Raw genomic sequence first — 20,412 nt, 5'->3', positions numbered from 1 at the left:
ACGAACAATAGAGACTGAGTCCAAAACACGATTTGTTTTTGATTTTTTTTTCTCTGCTTCTCATTCAGCGGTGTTATTTAAAAAAAAAAAAAAAAAAAAAAACTTCACCCACAGTTAAAAACGAACCTGCCACAATGAGTGTATTTCGGCATGGTGGGAACTGTTGTTGTGCAGCAAAAACACCACGGAGACCTGGATGCAGTAAAGAAACAGCTGTATTTGACTATAAAAGGCCATTCTAAATCCAGTGTCTCTATGCCATTTTCATTATATTTCAGTGTAAAAGGCCTATATTCTATAGAATTTAACAAAAAATATATATAAAGAAACCCAGAATAACAATCTTGTTAAAGAAAAAAAAAAAAAAAAATCATATCCCCCATTCACCAAAACAATTAAAATATAAACCATCTGAATTAAGTTCACCATCCAAAAGGAAATATTTGATGTGTGTGCATGCACACACCGTATATATATATGTACTTTTCAAGGCAGTCTTGCATGGCCTCTGTACAATGTCAGGGCCAATGCAGATTTTAATTTTTATCTCATTGCTTAGTATGAAAACATAGTGAAAATGGCTGTTTAGGACTGTAGCAATGTTCTAGACAAGGGTGGGAGAGACAGTGTGGCACACAATAGATGCAGATCAGACATACATACATACATACACACACACACATATACAGACACACAAAAAGAAGAACTCTCTGGTACAGAGAGTTCAGGTTTTTACTGCCAGCCCCTGTTCCCTTTTCTTTCTGGTTTTAAATATGATCAGTTGTTAGTCAAACGCAGACCAGGGTTCCACTGCCTGGCCTCAGAAGTAGAAATATGTCTCTGGGTGTTGAGATTTGAATCAGAATCAGGATCAAAGAGGATCAACAGGTCCTTGTGTCTTGTGTCAATGACATAACCCATCTCTCATAAGGCAGTGATTGCAGCGGCAATCCAGAAGTAACACAGTCATGTTCAGACGCATAAAGACTGAGGTAACTACAATGAATGATGGTATATTCCCTGACTCCAATGAGACCTGGCCTTAAGTGCTGAGGGGTGGTAAGGTGAGGTGACAGGCAACAGAACCACAACAGAAACCTGATCCAATGAGACAAAATGTCAAATTATAAAATGTGAAATACTTATTCGAAGGAAGGCCAAAGATTGAACTCTTTGTGACCAGCGGGGGTTCAATAACTGGTGCAAAGTTAGAGGAAAAAAATTACAGAGAGGGGAAAAAAAACAAACAAAAAAAAAACAAACAATGGCAGCAGATCAGATGACTACTGTATTATACACTCATCAGATTGCAGTTCTACAGAAAATTTCCCTGGGTACTTGGTTGGATTGTGTAAGTATGCATTTGTGTGTGTGTGCATGTGTGTGTGTTTAAGTCTGAAAGTGTGACAGAAATCCCTGGGCTTTACAGGAGGGAACAGGATTTCACCTCCCACCAATCCAACTTGTAGACTGTCCATATCAGACTATGTGGAGCCTCTCTTCTGTAATTCCTGAATGAACGCTGTAGGAAGAGAAAAGGAGGAGTATATTATTAATTTATAATACTAGTTAAAACTACACGATGAATCCATAAAATTCAGGAAAATTAGGCATTTTAGTGAACACAGCCTAACTGAATATTTCAGCGTACATTGAGGTAAACAAGTCAATAAAATAGATTCTCTTAGTAAAACTGTTACATTTTAAAACATGAAGCATGTGCATTTTTTAACATGCCCTAAAACGTAATTGTTTTAAAACACGGTACATTTTTGAGTCTTAAAACCAAACAAAATATATGGCACACTTTTAATCCATTTATCATGTGCAAACCAAAACGCATGCAAATTTAACCCAGGAGAGATGGCTTAAAAATAACTGGAGAAAGTTGATAAGACAACGATGTCACAACGTTCACGTGCCGTTGTTTTTGACTTCAGTCTTTCTATCAGTACAATCTGCAGTTTCAGTTAGGGCGTGTTGGCTTTTGAGTTCCACTGCAGGTAAACAAGTGTTTTGCGTGTTTCCTGTGCCACAGCAGGTGTGGCATCACTGTGGTGCGGCAAGTGATTTCTCTCACCTCCAATGATCTCATCTTTGACTTTCTGCAGTTCCTTTCTCACCTCCTCCAACAACTCCTGCTCAGAGGAAAGACACACAAACATTCACTTTGAGCATTATGAGTAAGTTAACAGCAATATTCTCTCAATTTTCACTTTTATTCATAATAAAAATGGATGTCTTATCCAGTCACGCAACACCCTTACCCAGAACAATATAAATGACAAGTTCAGAGTCCCTGTAGCACCACTGTGTTAAATGTGTTTATCAGAAGACAGTGATAGTGGCAGATTTAAGCCGTGCTTTCACTGGCGGGATTTGGGACTCACCTGTTTAAGCCGCTCCATGTCTGACTCCTCACCGCTACTCTCAGTCTCTGTGTTCATTTGGCTTCCACCTCTCATTCTAAATAGGACAATGCAAGTAGGTAAGCGCAAGAGCAAAAGTAAAAATATTCAACACCCTGAGAGTTCTTCACCAGGACAAGAACCCAATCACCAAAACCATTCTGAGAAGAAGAGGGGAGGAAACAAAAAAAAAAAAAAACAAGGATACAGACAAGAGTCCCTCAAACCACCCGTCTGAGCAAGTTGGTGAAGTCACTGTCCAACCAGTTAAAAGTTCAGAATCAGGGTCATGGGAAGGGACAGGAAGTGGAAAAGATAGAAAAACTACGAGCATCAACATGGCGGCCTTCTCCTTCAAAATGTCAGCCAGTCTGGTTAATTGTGTGTGTTGCCTCTCATGCTCAGTCCCACTTGAAAAATTGTACCTTGACAGGGGGGTAGGGGAAGAGACAGGTTCCACACTCTTGGTTGTAGAGTTACTCCTGTTTAAGACACATTGCTCCACTTTGAAAGCGCCACTTTCCAACGGGGGTTCCTCACACACCTATTTAGGAAAGTGAGACCTACGGCGTGAGAAGAGACATCTTACCTGGGAATAGTGGAAGTCTTCTCCCAAGGCCTCCTCAGCATTTCTGTTCAAAAGCGTGAGACGTTTTCAATATGCATAATCCAGGTGAAAACAGAAGAGCATGGAACACATGCACGCCCCCACACACCACTTACCATTTTGGCCTTGTGCATCAGAATCATCCTTAGAAAAGCATGGATCGAGTGAGAGAGTGGGAGAGAGACAGTAAAAAAAGTTTTACTCATACGGGTGCACTGACTTCGCATCTCAGCAATAAAAGTAGTTCAGACATCCCCCCCAAAAAATAAATAAACAAATAAAACCATTATAACTCAACATCACTTACATTTACATTACTGGGCTCCTCCATCTTTGGCGGGGCCTTCTCTCCCTTGTCTGCGGCCTTTCTCCTGAACAGGCATTCATTATTCACTTAAAAATCAGACTGCAATGTGCAGCCCTGACCCAAAATCAAATAAATATTGAACACGGAACATAAATGCACCAATGCATCTAAATGCATTAGGCATTTAATGGCCTGGCTGAGCGATGTGTGCACTGAGAAGGCTCTGCCAGCCTCCATGATGCCTACCGTCTTGCCAGGATGGCGCTCATCTCTCCCATCAGGCCTCCGCCCCCGCCACCACCGCCGCCGCCACCGCCGCCGCCACTCGGCAGCGAAGCACTGGTGCGGCTGAGATCAGGCTTGGCAGCGGCAGCAGGAGCCGCAGGGGCACTTTCTTCTGTCTGGAGGCAGTAAAGTTACAGACGTTAACGCCTCCCATCTGAGGTCAGTACTGTCTTCTATAATAAGCTCTCAAAATATTTATTATAGCACTACAACCTTCATATTTTACATATTTGATGTTAAAAATGGCACTTATCTAAGAGGAGTATTAGTGGGTGATTACTGGCTGTGATAGCAAGATAGCATGTGGGAAATAAACACTTTTACTGGTGCCGGTCTGCCATAAGAAAATAATTCTCAGCTCCGTTATAACAGCAAACATAGGCCCGGGAATTAAGGTCAGGATTCCATCTTATTCCCTACTCACTTTAGCCACCTTTCGAAGTTTGGCTCCAGCCAGAGCGGCAGCCAGCCCACCTCCTCCTCCATCACCGCCACCTCCACCCCCTCCAGAAGAAGGCAAAGGTGGGGCAGGAGGCGGAGGTGGACCACCAGAAGGAGGGGGACCAGGAGGAGGAGGAGGACCTGATGGTGGTGGACCAGGTGGTGGTGGAGGACCTGGAGGGGCTGGGGGACCTCCAAGGCTAAGTGGAGGAGCAGGTGGAACCACTGTAGGGGTGGGGATTTTTAGAAATCAAAATCATGACCGAATAATGTTATAACTTTATAAACAATTGATTACTGATTATGGATTTGTTGATGAGACCATTAATAAAACCATACAGCTGGGTTCTGGTCTTTACATACACAGTACACGCCAGTGGCCAGATTATGTTCAATGCCTTTTTCTTTTATGTATTTCACTCACTGGCAGCAGCCTGCCTCTCTCTCTCCTGTCTTTCTCGCTCCAGTCGCTCCCTCTCTTGCCGTTCTCTCTCCTGCTGCTCCAGCCTCTGTTGCTCCAATCTGAAGGAATAGTAGAGACATTGCTGAATAAAAAGGGAGAAAGGCTGATGCTCACAAATGCAAATGCAGTCTCACAAAGTCAGTACAACAATATAGCACATCATGTAATACCAGGAAATTTTAATTAGAACAGTGAAATGTTAACACTGATTAATAAAAAAAAAAAAAGAAACATGGTGAAAAAAGGTCAGTTGTCTCCACAATTTAATATTAAAGTTATACAATACTCATACAATCAGGGTTCTTATACATTTTTAGAAAACAATTTCCATGACTTGTCAGTTACTCAGACCATACGTTCTCTGAAATTTCTGTGCAAATGTGTGTGTGTGTGTGTGTGTGTGTGTGTGTGTGTGTGTGTGTGTGTGGGATATGGCTGGAATATGGAAGTTTGCACCACATGACATGGTTCACCACATATAGCCAGCAAAGATACAATAAACCTGCGCTAGTTTTAAATGTTGTAGTTGTAAATGTAGAAAATTATTTCTCGTGCAGTCTTGTGCAGGGAACTATGTACTTTGTTAGTCATTCATGTCATCAGATTTCAATGACTTTTCCATAACTTTATATATGCTTAAATACCCTGTACAATGGGTCATGAATCATTCAAATGATGATAAAAATGACCTTTTTTGGTGATCTTCAAATTTTTTGAAGCGCTTGTATGCTGTTCACTGATTATCACTGTGTGCTATTCATCCAAAGGCCAATTCAGCAAATGGGAGAAAAGTGACGCACAATGCCCAGATAGTTGGTCAAAAGCATGCCTTCCTCTGATCTCGGATAAAGAGGCAGTGGGATCATTTAACCACAATTAGCTCTGAAGCAGAAAACACACACACACACACACACACACACACACACACACACACACACACATACACACATACACACACACACAAATCCAGGCTAGGAACAGTCCAATCGCCATGCCAAGCCCCAGCTCCACCCCCTGCACATCTGTCACCTTCGGCTCATCCACAGCGAGGACAACAGATGAGGCCCCCTGTTCCAGCTAATTACTGCGCCCTCTAGTGCAATGCCAACCAATCACGGAGCCTCCTTAGCTGTGCCATGCGTCTTCCGTGCAAATGAGATTACAGGCAAAGCTGGAAGAGCCTGGGAAGGGAAGGCACCGGGGTCGAGGAACAGAATGAAGGCAAGATAAACTCTGATGCGCTTTTGATGCTTGACCTCAGGGGCTCACAGAGGGTGATCAAGTGCAGGCATAATACTGACAAAATCCACAAAGGGAGAGTCTCACAGCAGAAAAAAAAAAAAAAAAAAAAAAAAAAAAAAAAGTTATCCACTTACAAGAAGCATTACAACTTGCAACTTTTACCAGAACAAAAAACATCTTGCATGGTGCATGCGACATCACACATGCGCGCGCAAGCCACCGTTACCTCCGCTGTTCAATTTCCTCTGGAGAAGGTCCGTTTGAGACCGGGCGTGTGAGTGTCGAGTAACCTACAGAGGAGACAGGCAAGGCTTTTATCTGTTGGCTTTTCTTCAACATTTTTGAGTGTGTGTGTGTGTGTGTGTGCACACATGTGTGTTCACTGTGTTAAGGGTACCTGCATCTGGCACCGAACCCAGCACATCCAGGGCATGAGTCATCCCGTTGGCAAAGAGGGTGGCGTCCTCTTTACTCCCAAAGTTGAGGCCCCACACTTGCCGAGCGTCACGCCATTGGTGGAAACTGGGTGTGGCCTGGTTGTACTTTAGACCCTTCACAATTGGGCAGTTGATCACCACCTGAGGGGACAGTGGGAGTTTTAAAAAGGTTGCAAACCTGCACACCAGGTCTGAGTAATATTCAAATCCATTTAAATTTCATACAAATGCCCAGGTGTGTTGCCAGGACACACCCAGTCAAGCAAGAGCAATTAAAAGTGAATAAATCTATACACGCATCACACACAACGGGGCTAATTGATATTTCAGTACTGTAGTAACACGCTGAACCAAAACGGGACACTGGATGCATAACTTGATTAAGTTCCTCAGGAAGACTACAGCTTGTCCAGTAGGTGGCACCGTTGGTGCAAAACAAACCACTAGTTGACAGTTCCATAGTTGTGTGTGTGTGTGTGTGTGTGTGTGTGTGTGTAAGAGCAAGGCAGTTGTGCTGACGCTTCACTTCTCCGTTTGTTTTACAACCCTGAATTCCAGAGGGCAGTGCAGGGACCGGCAAGCCACAGTCCAGCGCGGCCAAAAACAGCAGAGTTCAACTGAGGCAGCCGGCAGTACTGACACAGCATAGACACCAGCCCACAGACAGAACTTAATAGACAGAGAGGCAAGCCTCAAAAGAATCATGGGGCTCAAAAGAGAATAAGAGGGGGGGGGGAAGGAAAAAGATGAAAACTAAACCACAGAAGGAAGATGGACTAATACAGAGAAGGAAATCTTCCAGTAATTTTTTTTTTTTTTTACAGGAAATGGCTTTCCAAGTATCTCTCAGGAAACTCAGACATCCCTGGGGATCTCTCTCTCTCTTTCTCTGTGTGTGAGAAAAGAAAAAGTGGGGAAGAAATGATGGAGAAGACAGAGGAGGAAGTTGAACTCCCTTCTGGAACGCAGGTAGAGGTAGACACGGTATGGGAGGGTGAGAAGCTGTTTGCAAATAAGACCAAGGAATAAAAAGAATGAAATCAGACGAGAATAAAAACAACTAAAAACACAATATTCATTCATATTGCTGATTGAGCTCTGTTTATATCATGATAGTACAATCAATAGACTTATAACAGTGAGGTAGAGATTATTTTTCAGTCCAAAAAAAAATATCCTTTTTAAACACCAGACTTCCTTAAAAAGTGCCAGTTTGGTACGAACTTAATTATACTCTCTTACAGATCATTTTATATCAAAAGAATTTTTAAAATGAAAAAATGTTAATGATAAAAGGAAGTAACAGTTTCAGCCAGATCCATTAACAGATGCATACAGGTAGCCAAACACATACAGAGTACCTGCTGGTCTGCCTGCATCTTGCGGCCCACCACTCTGAAGGCATTGTTGGTGGGGTTGTGGTAGATCTGCACCCTGCTGAAGGACTGTGGACCCGTTCCTGCCGGGACCCACTTCTTACCGGCGTCATCATAAATCATCACCGTGGCTCTCGCCTGGCAGATGCTGGACTCGCTGTGATGAGAGATGGAGAGAATGTAGCATAAACATGACATGATCTTGTCTGGATGCTTTAGATACACCTGTTTTTCCTGTTTGCTGAATAATAATAGTAATCCCCCCCAAAAAAATTTTTTTTTAAAAGACTAACTTTTGGCACTGCAGTGGGACAGTAGTTTGAAATAAATAAAGAAAAAAATGCTTTACATTCTGCAAATATATACTCACAATCTCATCAAATGTCCAAATATGTATTTTGGTTACTGTCTAAAGTGAAGTGAGGTTTAAAAAAAAAAAAAAGGGGTGTGTCAATGTTTTGGACAAAAATTGGATTCACTTTATTACACCAAGTGCACACCAAAAAATTTGACTAATACCCTTCAAATGTTTAGAGTCACTTCAAAATGTCTTTTTAACAGGGAGACAATTGTTCAGTGCACTAAAAACTCATCTGATGGATGAGAACAGTCCAGATATTGTCCATGAAATAAAAGTAGGCTCCTTCACACTAGTTCAGTATCGAGTGCATCAGCATCAGGGTTTGACATAATTGATCAATTTCCTTATTTTAACTTTTGAAAGGTAGCGTATTTGTTTCTGCTGAACAACAGTTCTTAAACACACCATGCCATCGGCGATAATAGTCTTACACAAAATTCACAGTTAACCAGAGTTGTTCAAGAAAGTAACAAAAGAATTTGAGATGTGAACAAATTAGACAGAGAAGGAAACAATGAGGCAGGACAAAGACCGGAAGCACTCGGACCGTGCAGGTTCCAAAACCTTCAACCTGCAGAAGGTTTCCGCAGATCAAAAACAAAACGCGAGGACATATTGGCATTATCCTATGCATTACAACTCCGTCCCCCCCAGATGGACGGTTGCGTCTCTGGAGACATGCACTCATAACGGGGGGGGGGAGATTTACCATAACAGAGCTGTAATCGTGCTCTGTTCTCAGACGATGTTTACATTCCTGGTCATGGAAGGAATTTGCATTTCGTGAACATCCTTCTGGACCCGCTCCTCTATGGCAGCAAAAGACTCGTCACGCGTTGCATCTTCCATCGCACTCATCCTTCTGCATTCCCTCATCCCCCTCCTCCTCCACCACCACCACCACTCCACGCCCGATACAATCTCCCACTTCCTGTGACACTGCTCAGCAGCTACTGCCTACTTCCTGCTCCCACTAATTCCTAATAAGGAAGGCTGCTCGTGCCACTGGGACGGTGTGTGCTCAAGGTTCAGCACCCGCCCGCGCTCAGACGCACTCTTACTCATTTCTTAGGTCTGCTGGCCCAGATGTTGGTTACTTTGGCGGGGAAAGAAGAGTTTAAAACGGATTTAGAAAAAAAAAATATATATATATATATATATCAGAGTCAGGAAGAGGAGGCAAGAGCAGGTAGAGAGAGAGAAGTGAGAGTCGATCACTGGGACAGGAGGGTTTTTACTGGGACTCAGATCTATTTTTAATAGGCAGACCGAAAGCATCGGCTTGGAGGCGAACTGAGAGTGTACCGTGAATAATTAATGACAGGGCCAATACAGAACTCTACAGAAAACACACACACACACACACACACACACACACACACACACACACACACACACACACACACACACACACACACACACACACACACCTCACTTCAATGCATGCAAAGTGCAGCGAACATGCATGTGCCAACCCTTGACTGCTTTTCTTTTTTTATTTTAAAAAGACAGTAAATGTGTAAGAAATTATGGAAAATCCTAAGTGGGTTGCTGCAGTGTATCAGGACTGCTGTTAGCAACGCATTGGCCGATAAGAATATATGCTAGCTACGTGACTAACCAAGCATTGTTAGTTTTTGTGATTATTGCTGATAAACGGGAAAAAAAAAAAGTTTAATCCATGATGACAAAGCAATAGCACAGGTAAACTGAAGCAGGCTTTGAAGGCCAAATGGCAGTCCAGTTGCAGAGTTAGTAATGGGTTAACAGGAAACTGCAACACATGGCTGGGGCATGTTTGACGAAATGTCTGTATTTGGTCGTGTGCACAAGCACTGACAAGTACAGTCTCTCTTTCCACCCTTCTTTTTCCAGTATCCTAACAACTCAGCGATATTTCAGGCCCTCGGCCAGTCAAACAATGGACACAAACTGCACAAAAATGTCTAGCTGCAGACAAGGGGCTTGCGCCTCTGATACAAACAAGACCAAACGTACTCATGACTGTTTATATGAAGTGTCAGCTCAGGCTTGCAGCGAGGCAGCTGTAAACGTCTTGTCCCGCGGTCCTTCAGCATTATCAGTATATATTCTAGATTAAGTGCAAAAAAGCCTGGGTGTATATGTACAGTTTGTCCACACAACCCTGGTCATCAGCCAGAATATCCAGTGATGAAGGATGAGACGACACTGACACGGTCTGTTGCAACTCTAGCTGCAGGGTAGAGGTCTCTAATAAAGAGGACAGTGTGACAAACACACGCAGTTCTATGGGATTTGAAAGGTGTTCTGCTCTTCCGTAAAAATGGCCTATACGCATGTTAAACTGACAGCCACAGGCCTGACTGTACAAGGGGGTGTGGCCTGTCAGTTACACAAAGTGGGAGGAGCATATGCATTGTTCTTCATGAGAGATATTTAGAACTCAAAGGAAAATATATATTAAGGGCCACTGGGCTTTAGTTCAGCTATTTTTCTCCACCCCAGTACCAATCGACATGTATACCAATCAATTTTATCATATCATCTGGTGTCAGCATCACGTCCAGGTCCACAGAATAAACAAAGAATAACAGAGGCTTTAGACAAAGCCATATAAAAGTGGCAGAAAAAAACCTGTGGCTGAATGAATAATTTCTCTTATTCCCAAAATGGGAATGCTCCATCAGATGCGAAGGAAATGGTGCTTCACCACTGTCAGCTCTGCGTTTGACATTTTCCTGGTAAAGAGGCTCAGCCCCTTGCTCTTTGCTGGCCCTCAATTTCACATGCCCCAGCATGCATCTGGGAAGGGGAAGGGGGGGTCTTTTTCAGGCTACTGCTTTTGCCGCCTGACAGAGAGACACGACACCAAAACATGCAGACAATTCAGGGCTTTTCATCGGCCAAATAGGCAAGTTCAAGCTGTGCGAGGACAGAATCGCTGATGAGCGAACGCAGCTCAACATGCTGGGAGCAGCCTTCTGATTCATTCCATCTCCGCCACAGCCGCAAAACAAACCTTATTAAGAGCACAGAGTGCATATTTCTGGCTTTTAATTCCTTCTGCAGGTTGAAACGCGTCCCAGCAGACAGTGCTCCCCTGGGTGGGGGAAAACACACACCTCCCCTGGAGGTGGTGGGCATGATGACACAGCACGGCTCCCTTTCTGTTGTGACACGCTCCACCACCCCCCTTACCCCTCACGGGCTGATAATGTTAGTTCATGTTCCCATTCATCGTTTCATTTATTTAAGGGTAAATACATTCCTCAGGAAGAGGGGATTTCAAACTTTCCACAACATTACCCACCACTATGACCATCATCCGCTGTCAGAATTGCACAGCTGGGGAATAATATCCATGTGACTCGTGGCAACCAGACGGATGCAGAGTACTACAGTTTCCGAACCAAGGCCTCAGGCAGCCTCTGTCCTGCACAACCATGGCAGTACGATTGTCATGGTGGCGCTTCAACTCGATATATCAATGAATTGCAATGAATCAAACCAATTTTTCTACTTTACTTCACGTTAGGTATTGAGATGTGTGTCAATGAGATGAGTTACGCCAACCCGGAGCAGCGCTGTACCCCGCTCAGGCGGCCACAGTCATTACCAGCACTACTTTTTAACTTGAATTTTTCATGCAGCTGCCAGAAAATCACCAAGCAATGCCATTATAATTTAAATCAATTATGTTTAGCACTGCATCAATGCCGAATCGTCAGCGTCTGCATAACAATGCATTTAATTTGAGATTATGTAATATTTCTAAAGTAAATATTTCTGGTTTTGACAGCCAGTCACTTCACACCAGCATCAATTTCAAGATGAAAGGCTGACAATAATGCCTACAGAGTAATGTTGTAAAAAAAAAAATAATTCAGGAACTAATCAATACGATAGAAGTAAAGTTGTTCAAAGGTACTATGAATATTCTTATTGCCACTTTCTGAAGTTAGTTAACGTTTTAGAATTATGTAATTGCACATCGCCCACGTATTTCATTTCTGTGACATGAGTAGTGCATTTTGTAGTGTACATATGTATTTTGACCATTTAAAACAAATCAATCTATAACGGGTTCCTGTGTTCGTTTTTTTCTCCCCCTGTAGTATCGAAAAGTATTGCATATCGAGTACCATTCTTAGTATCAGTATAGTGTTTGAAATGTCAGTATTTTGACTCAATTGTGACTTACTGTCGTTCTTGACCACTGTTTCACATGGCATTGCCCTGTAAAAAATATTTGTATAAAACTTATTTTATTACAAAATACATTTGCATGTACTACCTTTTAATCTTCCATCCTTTTATAGCACTTTGCACTGGGGGGTGATGGGCAGGATGTATGTATGCTTGTGCAAGGAAAAAGTCTTTACACTTCCCTACACCAAACGTGACGCTAGAGAAGCCTGCCTTCATTCGTGGTACCCTGATGGTCCTATCGTCTGACTCCTAAAGCTGCAACTCTCAAACACACTAGACTAACTCAAGAAGGAGGGGAAAAAAAAATAAAAAATAACATTACTGAATAGATTTACCACTAAGTGCTCACTCCAGGATCTCCAATCCTATGACGCTTTAATTGCAGATGTAATTTAATGCAACAAGACAACACACATGACATCAACTTATAAACAAGGACATGCTACATCTAAACCAACTGTTATGCATTTGCATAATTAAAAGGCACAAACCATTCCAAATGGAACAATATGCCTAAGAAGAAGAAGTGGAGCAGCGTGGCACGTGCCTACATTTACTGTACCGGGAAGCTAAAGAAGGACATTTCCAAACTCCGAGTGGTCCGTATCAAACATAATAAAACCAAATAAACTGCAGTGAACTCCCAGAGGTCCATGATTCCTGCCCCGCTCAGGGAGAATCTCCGTGGGGGGGAGATTAAACAGGCCTTCCAGTGCCCATTACTGCCTTCATTCTTCACAGTCCATTAAAGGAGCGCATTCCCAACTGCAGAGCACAGTCATCAGCATAGCAGAAGCCGTTACGGTTGCAACACGTCTGCCATTGAGCAGCGATGCAATTTTTCACCCCCCCCCCCTCTCTCCTCGCCGTGGCATCCTTCCTGCCATGGTCTGCGGAACAGAGCGTTGTGGGTGGAGCTCGGAGCAGATAATGGTCTAATTTGGACCCTTCCGGGCAAGGTTGTCTCACTCGCTGCTACGTTTCAGGGCAGAGGACCTGCTGGCGGCAGAAAGGCTAGAAGAAGTCAGACCTCCAGACAAGTGGCCCAGGTTTCTTTGCGGCTTTCTGTTTATTGGTGGCATTGTGGGGCACCAACAATTTGTACAATTTGCCGATTGCGCAGGTTCCACAATGGGGTAAACAGATAGATTAAAGGGTTTAATACAATCAATGGTCATTAAATTAAGAAAAAAAACTAATTTAACAGATTTCACAATAATTACACACAATCCGCAGATTAACAGACAGAGGAGCGTTTGTGCTGCAGTTTCTAATCCTTCCATCCTGCAGTTATTAAGACGTTATCGTGGGACCGGAGGACGACAACAGTTCCTTTATCACGAAACTGCGAGAAGTCTCTCCAGCACTGAGGATGGACGAGGGAAGGAGGGAGATGCGGCTTCAGATGCGAGCTTCCTCTCCCCCTCCCAGGGCTTTAGGGACGCAGTGACTACGCTGTATATCCACGGCCCAGAGAGGCCATCTGCTCAAGAGTCACTTAAAGGGAGCGTCACCGGCTCCCTTCACAGTGACGTCACGCACGGCAACTGACACGCTGCAACGGCCGAGCCCACGCGACAGGAATGTCAATCACCGATACCCGCTGACCAATCAAAAAATGATCCAAAATCAATGTATGCGAAGGCAACGTTCTAAGGGAGTGGCCCTTTTGTCTCTGACTTTCAAATCATTAACTCGGAGGTTAATGTGTAACCTTAACAATGCAACATTAAATATTCATGATCATCATGATCATTACACTCCCATTAAGACATACACTCAATGCTATAAAATTAACGACGAGAAGCAAAAGAACGGGGCAGGCCCTGCAGACGGAACGCCGCTCTATTTTTATGTTCATGGAGTGATCCGTGGTTATCAATCACACCAACCCCTGAGTGATATAACCAAGGTCATCAGCAGGAAGAAGACGACACAAGACCACCATAAAACTGAACGGGCACAGCATCACAACCAAGGGAAACCACACAAATCCCTTCATTGTGGCAGAGTAAAATAATCCATTTACGTTTACAGCATTTATCAGACGCCCTTATCCATAGCGACTTAGGGACAGTCCCCCTGGAGCAACTCAGGTTAAGTGTCTTGCTCAGGGACACAATGGTAGCAAGTGGGATTTGAACCTTGGTCTTCTGGTTCATAGGCGAGTGTGTTACCCACCAGGCTACTACCACACCTTACTACCAATCCCACAAAGAAAGCAACGACATCCAGCATCCCAAACGCATTTCTGAACGCTGAGGGCATGAGTCGGCGTCCCGTGTGGAACTGCAGACAGACAGGCAGCTCTCGGAAGGGTTTGAAAGGAAAAGAACCGGGTTTTTTCCTTCATGGATAAAAGCAGGAAATGGAAGTAAAATTATTTAGTGTCTGACGCTGTGGGCAGGTCGTGGCATGCAGGTCGCGAGCGGCCTCGCTCCGGTCACCGTATCATCAGGAATTCTCGGCCACGCGCGTAACGGGAGCCGCATGGCACGCACTTCCTGCGCGCAGGGGTCACCTCGCGCGAGGTCGTGTCACAACCGGGCCGAACCTGTGACCGGTCGACCACGCTGGTGCGGTGACATTTCACAAACGCCTGGGACAATGAACTTGTAAATGTGACAACATTCCACTCCTCGCCCATTATGCAAGCAAGACAAACGACGCGGAACCCCTGCAATGGGGGGGGGGGGTGCACGTTTCAGCACTTTCCCATGTCAGCCTCAAAGACCTCCAATTTCCCAATAAACAAAACCTACAATCATATGTGTGTGTGTGTGTGTGTGTTTGGGGGGGTTCCCTCTCCATGAGAAGGGCCGTGCTGGCATATAATGAATACTGAACACTTGGCAAGTTAAAAGCTTTTTTTTTTTTTTGGACAACCACACTGCAGCCGCATTAGAAAAAAAAAAAAATCTTCCGGTGAAATGTGTCGTGGTTATATGGGTGGTAGTAGCCTAGTGGGTAACACACTCGCTGAACCAGAAGACCCGGGTTCAAACCCCACTTACTACCATTGTGTCCCTGAGCAAGACACTTTTTTTTTTTTTTACATTACATTATTTATCAGACGCCCTTATCCAGAGCGACTTACAACCAGTAGTTACAGGGACAGTCTCCCTGGAGCAATTTAGGGTTAAGTGTCTTGCTCAGGGACACAATGGTAGTAAGTGGGATCGAACCCGGGTCTTCTGGTTCATAGGCGAGTGTGTTACCCACTAGGCTACTACCACCCCAAGTGTCTCCAGGGGGGGACTGTCCCCGTCAATACTCTGGATAAGGGCGATTGATAAATGCTGTAAATGTTATATTTTGTTCCGGAACAGGGAAAAGTTGAAAAGTGGGGGAAGAGATGAGAGAGAAAAAGAAAAAAAAAAAAAAAAAGAAGAAGAAGAAGTTGAAACGGCATTCCTTGCGGGCCGTGCAGGCCGCGACGGGACGTGGAATTCGGCGTTCGGTTCCGGGTTCTGCCCGGTGGACAACTCCCCAAGCGGGAAAAAAAGGGGGGGGGAAGACAGAGAGAGAAGACGAGAGGGAGGGCGGGTGGAGCTCGGCGGCCGCCGGATGACAGCGACAGGTAGCCCGTCATTACTGCGCCCGTCCCCCCCGTCCCCGCTCCGGCCCATTAACAACACGGCACCTTTCTACAATACACGTGTTAAGACTGTTTATAGAAAACCAGCATATGAAAAACAAAAAAAAAAAAAAAAAAAGTTATTTGGTTATTTCATTTGTTTAGTTCTGTGCATTTATGGCAGCAGCGCGTTTCGCTCCTTCGAGTTGAAAGGAAATCTTGCACCGAAAGAAGAGAGAAAAAGTTCGGACTTTTGTCCGCCACTTTGGGGAAACACAACTCCTTAAAAAAAAAAAAAAAAAAAAGTACAGTACAGTAATTCCTCCAACAACCGGGAGCAAAACTCTGAAGTAAGACTGACGAAAAATAATAATAATAATAATATTTCACCTGCTCTGGGGGCCGAGAGCCTAAAATAATTATTAAATATTTAAAAAAAACCCACCGAACCGACCTGCCGCTTTACTGTACAAAGTGAACACAAAGCGCCGACACGGGCGAGCCGCCTTTACCTCATTGTTACTCCGCCGCGCAGATCCTCGTCAGTCGCTCGGCTTCAGGACTCCGATCGGAGGTCGGAGTTGCAGGGGACAAAAAAAAAAAGGGAAGAAGAAGCGTGGGAAATAAAAAAAAAAAAAAGGAAAGGAAAAGAAAATTCTCGGCAGCGCACATGTATCTACCCTCTCGGGGGCATGGAATACGGCGGGGGAGAAGAGCCGAGTGCCGGGCGGCGATTTCCTGGTTAGGGGAAGGGGGTGGGAGGGGAAAAAAAAAAAAAAAAAAAGAGTGGATCTAGTAGCGGAGCGGGCTTGTCGACTCCAATCAGTATCCCGGACTCATCGCGCTCCCACAAAAACGATATTAACAGGAGGTTAAAACAACAACAAAAAAAAAAAACCCACACAGAACAGGCAACCACGTGCTCGCCTATTTAAGCGACATTCTTCCCCCCCGAAGAAGTCGAGTCGCACTTCCCCGTCGTCGTGCGCCGCTCGCTGTCGTCCGTAACCCAACCTGCTCCTTCAACTCGAAGTAAAGCTTTCATGCCTACTGGCCGGCCTGCCTAGTCTCACTCACCCCTCCCTCCCTGCGTGTCCGCCTCTCCCTGGCGGCCGACCGCCATAATTCCAGTCGCTGCTTAAAGCGGCAACGCCGTCTGGGGCGGGACACACTTAAAGCGGCGACGCACATGGCGCGTGGAGCGCGGCAACATGGGAATTAATTTAATTCCTTTTACACGTCGGTTTATGGAGTGACGCCTGTACACTCGTGTGTATTAACGTATATACATTTAAATGATTTATTCTCACAGAAGATATGTACCGCAGTACACTGTCATATGTGTAGTGCTTCATTTCTTTGTGTACTATAGAAAAAGTTTCCGTCATTACTGTTTTAATGATAAATGATAGCAATTATAACCACAGGCCTCTGGAAATCGTACGCATATTTTAATTCTGTTTTAATTAGATTGTTGTTCATAAAGGTGACGTGCGCGCTCATAAAGCTTCATTTAATAGTTGATTCATGATCATTTTGGTTCAGTGAGAATTACATGTGCGTGTAATGCAGTAAAATTCGTGTCACCTCCAAAAACCGGACAGCGGGAGGTGTTCGGACGCTGCTGGTTCATTTCGGTACTGCAGCCTCGCCGCAATGGCAGGGAAAAAACGGGGGGAATCATTATCTTGCAATTATGTAAGCTCGTGTTAATTATATAATCAGATTTGCTCCTTGGCCAAGCATCTCATTTGTGGAATACAGCCATTACAGGGAGACGCTGATGGAGGGTAGAATATTTTGTGTGTGTGTTTCACTTTTAAACGGCGCCAGAGTGGAACTGAATAGAGAGAGTAATAATTTTAGAATCACCCTCCCACCACCGTACCATTTTTACGGCCTCATTGCATACCTGGCACAGTTTCCACAGAATCCGTGGGCAGAGAACAGCAATGAGATGTTGTGCGCAACAAGTTCAATGATGGCTTGCGGCCTGCTTTCTTTCCATGCAATTGAAATTGTTCTTCCCATTTGTCACAAAAATTTAGTTCCTGACCCTGATACATGGTTTTTACCTGACACAGTTGACAAATATAAGATGAGTATGTAATGAGTAAAATTTATTGTGAATCTATCCAGCAAGGACATTCATAATTATTTTAAGGATAAAGTTTCTGTTGCTCTGAATTCAGCCCTAATTAATACAGGAGGGGTGTATGACGTTCACAGGAACCAGCATCGGTAGTTTCCTTTCACAGCATGATTAAAAGGCCTATGAAAGACAGACATGAGTTTTGACCAACTGCAGCACAATCGACTCCTACCGCCAGATGGCGCACCAGTCCCATTTTAAAACAAGAAAAGAAAAACATCTCTGCTGCAGGCACTTTTGTTAACGGAATACCCCCCTCCTATAAAAAACGTCGATCAAATATTGATTTAGCTAAAACGTTTAATGCTGAATTTCCTTATTTTCACAAATCAATGACACGATGTGTGTGTAGAGAAAGAGACTCCTGTTATCTTGTTCTCTGAGCAGAAACGCAACATTGTTCTCCATCTGTAGACTTGTTTGCAGGAGATCATTCATTAAAGTGAAGTGAAAGTGAAAGTGATTGTCATTGTGAAACATTGCAGCGCAGCACACAGTGCACACATTTCACCCATCCCCTGGGGGAGCAGTGGGCAGCCATGAAAGGCGCCCAGGGAGCAGTGTGTGTGGTCGGTACTTTGCTCAGTGGCTCCTCAGTGGCACCTTATTCTGGATTTACAGAATTGGGAGAGATCAAACCACGGTTCTTCTACCAAATCTCTAGACATCAACATGAACATTAGTGCCACTTTCACCTTTTAATCATTATTATTTGTGTGTTTTCAATACTCTACTGTATGTATAAAACATGTAGGGGAATGAGGGTGTTGCAGCCATTAAATGATTGGTCACTAATGGCATCGTATAAGGGGACATGGGGAATGAATATCCAAGGCCCATCTGGGTGGGGGGCTTCAAAGCCTAAAATCTAAAGAAATAGGAACCATGGAGAAGGAAACCATGTTCTGTGGTCACGTTATTGGCCACTGCAAAAATCCTTGATTTATCCCAGACACTGGGGATACATGTAGGGCTGTAACTAATTTTTACTTACAGATTAATCTGTTGATTATTTTTTTTAATTGATTGTAGAATCAGATAAAAAACAAACAAACAAGAAATGCCACACGTGTATGCTTTATATATGCCAAATATAACTTTTAAAAAAAAAATAAACTACCTCCTGAGCTGCCAGAACAATAAATAATTTCTAAAAAAAAATAAAGAAAGAACAACACAAATCAGAAAATTTAACAGGATTTTTTCGAATGTCAGAACTTGTTTTCTACACCACACTCGAAGACCCACACGCTTTTGCAGAGGAACACACTCACAAACTCTCACACTGAAATCAGAGGGGGTGATGGCAGTTATTTAAGAATGTCACAGCTTTAACTGGACCGTAAACATGCAAAAGAATCCCGCAAAAATCCACTTTCAAACACTTGCATTATGCACTGCCAAACATATTCCCCATTTTAAAATAGATTAATCTAGATTAATCTAAAATCTAGATTAATTCCAAGATTACAGTGAGATTAATTTAGATTAAGAAAATTAATCTATGCCCACCTCTATTCAAAACCCTATACAGTGGGTACGGAAAGTATTCAGACCCCCTTAAATTTTTCACTCTTTGTTTGAAGCCATTTGCTAAAATGAAAATTTTCCCTCGTTAATGTACACTCAGCACCCCATATTAAAAAAAATACTGAATTGTTGACATTGTTGCAGATTTATTTACAAAGAAAAACTGAAATATCACATGGTCCTAAGTATTCAGACCCTTTGCTGTGACGCTCATATATTAAACTCAGGTGCTGTCCATTTCTTCTGATCCTCCTTGAGATGGTTCCATGCCTTCATTTGGTCTTGTGTTTGGTTTTGATTAGGAAAGCCACACCCCTGTCTATATAAGACCTTACAGCTCACAATGCATGTCAGAGCAACGGAGAATCACGAGGTCAATGGAAATGCCTGAAGAGACAGAATTGTGGCGAGGCACAGATCTGGCCATGGTTACAAAAAAAGTCAGCTGAACTTGAGGTTCCTAAGAGCACAGTGGCCTCCATAATCCTTAAATAGAAAACATTTGGGACAACGTTTGGAGAAGCGCCTTGTGAGATACATAAAGAAGCACCCAAACATCACTGTGGCTGAGCTCCAGAGATGCAGTCGGGAGATGGGAGAAAGTTGTAGAAAGTCAACCATCACTGCAGCCCTCCACCAGTCAGGGCTTTATGGCAGAGTGGCCCGACAGAAGCCTTGCCTCAGAGCAAGACACATGAAAGCCTGCATGGAGTTTGCAAAAAAAAAAAAAAACCTGAAGGACTCCAAGAGGGTGAGAAATAAGGTTCTCTGTTCTAATGAGATATAGAACAATATACAACATTCCGGCCTTAATTCTAAGCAGTATGTGTGGAGAAAACCAGGCACTGCTCATCGCCTGTCCAATACAGTCCCAACTGTGAAGCATGGTGGTGGCAGCATGCTGTGGTGGTGTTTTGCAGGCACCTAAAAATGGCTGTCCACCAACCTGCCAGAACTGGAGAGGATCCCCAAATCCAGGGGTGAAAACTTGTTGCATCTTTCCCCAAAAAGACTCATGGCTGTATTAAATGCCCC

The 20,412-nt window shown here is 43.7% G+C and overlaps 1 protein-coding gene across 2 annotated transcripts; it reads right to left on the bottom strand.

The window, feature by feature from the left end:
* Positions 1-197: 197 nt before the first annotated feature.
* On the bottom strand, positions 198-16,746 carry vaspb (vasodilator stimulated phosphoprotein b). Of its 2 annotated transcripts, XM_029000527.1 has the most exons (14): positions 16,208-16,744; positions 7,552-7,723; positions 6,151-6,331; positions 5,980-6,043; positions 4,473-4,570; positions 4,032-4,273; positions 3,569-3,723; positions 3,323-3,386; positions 3,132-3,159; positions 2,998-3,040; positions 2,834-2,890; positions 2,391-2,466; positions 2,081-2,138; positions 198-1,522 (listed from the first exon to the last, which is right to left on the bottom strand). In XM_029000527.1, the coding sequence occupies exons 1-14, from the start codon at positions 16,210-16,212 to the stop codon at positions 1,485-1,487; spliced, it is 1,281 nt and encodes a 426-aa protein (XP_028856360.1). In that variant the 5' UTR covers positions 16,213-16,744; the 3' UTR covers positions 198-1,484. The 2 variants fall into 2 exon arrangements, with proteins under 2 accessions (XP_028856360.1, XP_028856361.1); XM_029000528.1 differs by lacking the exon at positions 2,834-2,890 and having other exon boundaries at positions 1,440-1,522; positions 16,208-16,746.
* Positions 16,747-20,412: the final 3,666 nt, after the last annotated feature.

This window comes from Denticeps clupeoides, chromosome 13, assembly GCF_900700375.1.
Source record: "Denticeps clupeoides chromosome 13, fDenClu1.1, whole genome shotgun sequence".
Taxonomy (NCBI): domain Eukaryota; kingdom Metazoa; phylum Chordata; class Actinopteri; order Clupeiformes; family Denticipitidae; genus Denticeps; species Denticeps clupeoides.
Note: the sequence above shows the minus strand (reverse complement) of the source record. Positions and strands in the feature narration are given on the sequence as shown.